This window comes from Punctularia strigosozonata (assembly GCF_000264995.1).
Source record: "Punctularia strigosozonata HHB-11173 SS5 unplaced genomic scaffold PUNSTscaffold_9, whole genome shotgun sequence".
NCBI lineage: Eukaryota > Fungi > Basidiomycota > Agaricomycetes > Corticiales > Punctulariaceae > Punctularia > Punctularia strigosozonata.
In genome coordinates, this window is record NW_006767441.1 from 24,405 (window position 1) to 30,404 (window position 6,000).

The following is a 6,000-nucleotide window of genomic DNA, read 5'->3' on the forward strand; positions in this document are numbered from 1 at the left end:
TCGTGGGTTGGGCAAGAGTGGTTGCCACTGGGGCACCATGAAGTAGGAAACGCAGAATGCTGTCCGCGATGACGTGGGAACATTCTCTGATCGTTTAAAGGGATGGCACCATTGTGCATGCAGTGGCTTCGTTGTCAACGTACAAAGTCCCCATGGGAGGTCCCGATTGTGGATCCACGACGCAAGTACAAGTACGAGGCACTTTCTGGTCTTTATGGCGAACTGGGACGGAACTTCGACGATCACGTGAGTCCCACGTTCAACACCGTCGCGTCCGGGTTCTGCATGTTGAGCTAACATACCTCGGTACAGCGGAACCAATGCCTCCTCAAAGGCGCGGACGTCAACGGAATGCACCTACCCCACCAGCTGCGGCTCAAAATAACTCGTATGTTCCTCCGGGACGCAACGTACCGGACCTATTGAAGCCGCTAGGTGTTCTGTACAACGAGGAGATGTTTTGGCGAGACCACTACGACTGGTTGAAGGAAAAGGGCTACGAACTGAGGTCTAGATTCTCTCCTAACTGGGTGCCGTCATGGTGGGGCACGAACGAATATTGGAAAAGCAAAGAGGACGCCCAGATGTCACCGGCAAGTCACCAAGCATATACTCGTCGTTCATTGGATTCTCATTATTTTCCTTAGCGGACGTATCTCGCTGATGCGACTCGCTTGTCTGACGGTGCCCACGTTGTCATCAAGTTGATTTATCAGCCGGATCATCCGCACGAAGTATCGATGTCCCGTCTCATCGGCATGGGTCCTACGGCGTGCGATTATTGCGTTCCTGTCTACGATGTGCTTCATGTACCAGAGGAGGAGGACAGTTATCTCTTGGTTATGCCTATCCTACGCGATTTCGACGATCCTCCTTTTGATACGGTTGGCGAAGCTCTGGAGTGTATCCGTCAGATATTCAGGGTTTGTTTGTTCCCTTTCGCACCTATCTCTGTCTGAAACATATCTCAGGGTCTCCTTTCCATGCACGAAAAACATATAGCGCATCGGTGCGTCGGCACTGGTAGAGTCCTGTTGTTACTAACACGTGCTCAGGGACTGCCACGGACGCAATATTATGCTTGACCCTCGACCAATGTATCCGGATTCGTTCAATTTCGCGAATCCTCAGAGGCGCAGGGACTATTCGGCCCCGTTGGAGCATCTTTATACCCGTACTCAGCGCCCCACGCGATACTATCTCATAGACTTCGGCAACGCAAAACTCTATGACCCGTCGATGGGACCACCTCTGGATGTCCCTTTCCAGGGTGGGGACAAGACTCTTCCAGAGTTCAATGATTACGTTGGTCCCTCCAACCCATTCGCTGCCGACGTATATTACATTGGCAATTGGGTTAGGCAAAGTTTCATGGATGTTCGTCGCCTCTTCGGATTCTTGTCGATGAAACTGAAAACTTCCACCAGAGGTACCGCGGCTTTGGCTTCCTGAAGCCGCTCGTAGATCGCATGGTTCGCCGTAGACCAGACGACAGGCCGTCTATCCACCAGGCCGTGGCTCACTTGGACGATATCCTCAGCGAAATCCCCACTCGACGTTTGCGGTCACGCGTCATCCTCAAGTGGGAAGTCCCTCTCTTTGCTCTCGGGACGATCTACCATCATTGGCGACGACGAATCACTTTCATGCGTCTCCATGTTCCAGCCCTTCCGCGGGTAGAGGAAAGTCATGCGTCAAACAAACCGTCGTCCATTACACCGGAGGCTATACCCCTCCCTCCTAGCCCGCCAGCTTCACAATCCTCCCGACCAACTTCGCCATCTTGATCTTTTGATGCCGCTTCTCCATGCTCCAATGCGTCTTGTTTGCTATGATGTTCGACGCTCGCTACGAGGATATTAGGCATACATTTGCCGCTTTCGTTTTGCTGTCGTGTTCAAGGATGATGAAATGTTTTCGTTATTTGGATGTAAATTGTCATAATGGCTATCTTTGAGCGCTTGGTTGCCCAAGAGATTATCTGCGAAGTCCGTCGGATCATAACAACAGTTAATTAGTTTCCTAAGTTTCTACTACACGTTTTGGGAACGGAGAGCAACCCATTCGTCACGCTCGCAATGATCCTTACCGTAACCCGCAATGCTCAACAGAACTCTAGCATCTCGCTCCGTAATTTGGTAGACTGATATGGGTACATCTATTCAATCGCTGATTTCGGCAAGCAGCTCGTCATCGTCCAACAGAGCGTCGATAAATATCTGACGAACATCGGCATGTGAAAGAAAGCATCAGAATAAGGCTCACAGAAGGGTCATCTTCAACGGTGGTCGAATAAGTGACGGTCTGACTTGTGTCCAACGTTGTACGCCCTCGTTGCAGCAACCTATTTGCTGCTTTGGAAGAATTGGATTTGCGCATCATCGCGGCGGGGAAAAAGCCGTACCCGAGGGGTCCGAGAAGTCTACACCGTTCATGTCCGCCCTCAATTGTTTCAGTGCAGCTTCATCGTCATCGCCGTCAACGGTGGTTATTCTTGAATGAGATAAAACGGATACTGCCAGTGAAATGGAGTGAATCGCTTTGTATAGAGCGCAGCTATACATCACATATCTCGGCAGCAATGGTATGGACGCACCGAAAACGTCCGAGGAGACACGCGATTTTTCTACCGCTACTCTCAGTTCATCCCAGTCCGGGTCCGATACTGGAGGCCGCATAGCACCAAGGTTAGCTTGTTTATCGGCGGCCTCGTTGCCCTCAATATTGGCGTGGCCCTGTACACATTGCAACTCAACCTGATTGTCAAGGGTAAGCAATCACGACGCAGCTGTACGCATACTACCATGACCTGCTGTCCAGCGTCCCGTCGGGCTCGCAATAAGGCGGACAAATATCGAATCACTGGCTTGTTCTTCACGGGGCTTTCGATACTGGATATCCACCCGTTGCTTTCCCATTTGGGCATCCAATCGTTGACACCTGGTACGGCGAGTTGAATTTTGTCAAGGGCCTAACTCTGGTCACACACAGTTGATAGAATATTCTGAGTCGGTCTTGATGAGCAACGGCGCCGTATTGAAAGGAGTTTCTTCCAGGATACGTATAATGGCCTGGGGCGTCACGAAGCCGAGCGTCAGTCACTTTCGGGAAACGGGTCCAGCGTCCAACGCTACTCACTATGAGTTCTGCACGAATGTTGGTTTGGGCACCGGGACAGCGCTCAGCGAGGTTTCTACGCGACCGGTGTTAAGCCACGAGGGATACGTAATAACGCAGCATACCGAGGGTCTTCCGGGCCCCACCATACTCCAATCCCGGCAACAGATCCAGGATTCCCGTTGCCCGTGCACGCGCCATCGCAGTACACGACGTCTGCAGTGGGGACAAGTGCACTATTTGAGGCAGGCGTCAAAGATATGTTGACTTGCGAAAACCCGGCCGAAGGGCTTGAGTCCGATTCGGGCGGACCGCGAAGATTAGCCAACCTTGACTGGATGCTTGTACCAGTCGACGTCCCTGAGTTGGTCTCAGCTCTGGTTTGCTCGAGCGGTAGAGATAGGGGATTTGCAGAAGTGGATACGACCGCATCCGGGATAGACAGATGGTTCTCATCCCTTGCAACTGCGGTCACTGTTGATACTGCCGTGTCCTGGATCGCTCTGCCATCTTCAACGTCCACTAGCTCCACGTCGAGAGATGTTGATTCGTACTCGATTTCAAGCGCTACTCTCTTCGCATCCCAGTCTTCTTCGGGTAGCTCAGGAAGCAAGGCTCCGAGGTTCGCTTCAGCATCCGCGCCCTCGTTGCCAGCGATGCCTGCATGACCTTTCACCCATTGGATCTGGACCTAAAGGCAATGACAACACCGTGAGCAGCCTGCTCATCGTCGCTGACATAGAGCGCACCTTCTGTCCAGCCTTGCCCCTTACGGCAAGAAGCGCGAGGATGTATCTGATCACTGCTTGATTCCTGACCGATTCCCCCTTCGAATTTTTCCAACCGTTCCTCTGCCATCCGGGTAACCATTTATGCAGACCTGTCTCAGACCGGGTTGAGAAGAGATTAGTTAGCTGGGGAAAGGAACGCCCACAATCCCTCGAGTAAGCCGAGTCTGATTTGATGAGCAACGGCTTCTTGCTGATTGGTGTGTTCTCGAGAACGCGGGCAATTGCCTTCGGGACAGGTCCACACAGTCACGAAGCAGCATTAGGAATAAGACTCACAATCAACTCGGCGCGATTATTGGTCTGGTTGCCGGGACATCTTTCCGCGATGTTTCTGAAACAGCGAGATCATGTGAGCACTTCAGATATATGAGTGTCGGCGAGAGCAAATACCTGGGATCCTGGTGACCCCACCAAACCCCGATACCCGCATAGCTTCCCTTCTGTCCGTTTCCCTTGCATGCACCATCACAGAAGACGACATCCCACCCAGTTTCGTCTTCAATCTGTTCGTCTCGGTGTCTTGAGGAACTTTGGCCTGACAGGGGTACGGAGGATCCTGCGGCAGGACTGGCCCTCGAGGACGAGCGAGAAGAGCGATGGTACGGCGCCGCGCGTTGAGGTGGCGGGTTCGAAACGGGTTCAATTTTTGGTCCTATCATTGACGCAGGCCCACCATTTGCGCGATACCATTCTTCAGCCTCTGCCGCGTTGTACAACTTTTTGTATCTCGCGCCGGGCCATCCTTTCACTTGCTCCTCCGCTTCCGTCCTGGGATCGTTTTCAGTGAACCACAGTCGGGGAATGGCGACCGGAAACTTACCATGCCGTGTATATCCCTGGGTTCCTCCCTCTTGGTACCGCATAGAATGCCTGCTTTCCCGAGGCTTTTGGCATGAAATATTTGCCGCGATTGGACGGGTAGCGCTGGAACTTCAATAGAGAGCCAACAAGCGTCCCGTATACCCCAGTCACAAGTCTGCCCTTGGTATCCCTGTAGGCAATCTCAGTAGATCCGTGCGATGTCCAAGTAGCGATACGGAATCGCAGAGGCCTGGCAGATCTGGGTATGTAAGCCAGGATGGTGTCAGTATAGCTGTGCGTTCTATTGAGTCTGTAGTATTCGACGCGCTTTGACGGAAGGAAGCCACGCACACGTGATTTGGCCACGTGAGATTGACAAGACAACAATGAAGGCGATTTACTGATGTTTGAACTCCAAGCTTGACCACACAACACGAAAGGTTCTTGAGAAGGCCACGTCTAAGATATATGTAACTATGACCTTCACGAACTACTGCCCTGATGTTCCACCACCAAGTCGCCCTTCGTGCACATCGAAGTTGCGTTGCGCTTTATGTTACGTCAAGCTGTCCTGTTTGCACCCTGTTTGGCGGCACCCACATCAATACGTACAACGTTCACGTTCAAGTCCCCTCGCAATGTTACAGCAAACCGCAAGCCCAAGATAGCATTCACTCATCCTCACTCCCTATCGTCAAGCGATCTCCCACCCGTGCAACGCGACACATACTCTTGGGCGACTTCCTATGTTTCTTCTACACGTGTGGATAAGGAGAGCTAGCTTTGTCTCCGTGAAGATATGCAGCAGAGATTATCTCCCAAGGACTGGTTGCGGCATCAACCACGCCCAGAGTATCGCATCACCAACTAAGTTGGGATTTGTTTCTGCACGGGAATTGTCAGGGCACGGCTCCCACACTCGCCTCATGTCTCATTGTTCTCCTTTTCTGCTTCCGCTTCTGTCCCATTTCGTTCATTTCCCCTAATACTTCCGTCTCCCTATTCGGTCGCGCTCTCCCGCGCCCTCCTAGGCTTCCCGCGCCCTCCTTTTGGCATCTCCCCTATTTCGTTCCGTCGCTCGGCGCTCCTAGGGCCTCCGCACTCGCCCGGCCTTCCTAGGCCGGTCCACCGGTCACGTGTCGGGCACCCGAGGACCCTCCCCTTCTCTCATTGGACCATCTTTCGTTGCGTTGATGGATTACTCATCTACTATATAGTCGCCTGTCGCACCAGGGAGCAACCCAGACTTGTTCTCTCAGTTGCTTCCCTGCCTTGTGCGACAGGTATGTGT

General features: G+C 52.5%; 2 protein-coding genes across 2 annotated transcripts; one reads left to right on the forward strand and one right to left on the reverse strand.

Moving 5' to 3' along the window:
* The first annotated feature begins 337 nt into the window (after window positions 1-337).
* Window positions 338-1,838, forward strand: PUNSTDRAFT_121223 (uncharacterized protein). The gene is made up of 5 exons (XM_007385172.1): window positions 338-593; window positions 648-923; window positions 972-1,009; window positions 1,056-1,377; window positions 1,428-1,838. The coding sequence occupies exons 1-5, from the start codon at window positions 456-458 to the stop codon at window positions 1,785-1,787; spliced, it is 1,134 nt and encodes a 377-aa protein (XP_007385234.1). The 5' UTR covers window positions 338-455; the 3' UTR covers window positions 1,788-1,838.
* A 540-nt stretch (window positions 1,839-2,378) lies between these two features.
* PUNSTDRAFT_114488 (ribonuclease H-like protein) lies at window positions 2,379-4,802 on the reverse strand (the record flags this gene model as incomplete). Its single annotated transcript, XM_007385173.1, has 12 exons — window positions 2,379-2,539; window positions 2,597-2,756; window positions 2,810-2,940; window positions 2,990-3,071; window positions 3,139-3,193; window positions 3,243-3,620; window positions 3,672-3,808; window positions 3,867-3,997; window positions 4,052-4,133; window positions 4,185-4,239; window positions 4,299-4,624; window positions 4,767-4,802. 12 exons carry the CDS (start codon window positions 4,800-4,802, stop codon window positions 2,379-2,381), a joined length of 1,734 nt encoding a protein of 577 aa, XP_007385235.1.
* Between the last annotated feature and the right edge of the window lie 1,198 nt (window positions 4,803-6,000).

Bases quoted from the DNA above. Each gene is read 5' to 3' on its own strand.
- PUNSTDRAFT_121223 (XM_007385172.1), top strand. From the start codon at position 456: ATGTTTTGGCGAGACCACTACGACTGGTTGAAGGAAAAGGGCTACGAA. The intron at 594-647 runs GCAAGTCACCAA...TATTTTCCTTAG, and splicing joins AGGACGCCCAGATGTCACCG to CGGACGTATCTCGCTGATGC. The intron at 924-971 runs GTTTGTTTGTTC...AACATATCTCAG, and splicing joins GTATCCGTCAGATATTCAGG to GGTCTCCTTTCCATGCACGA.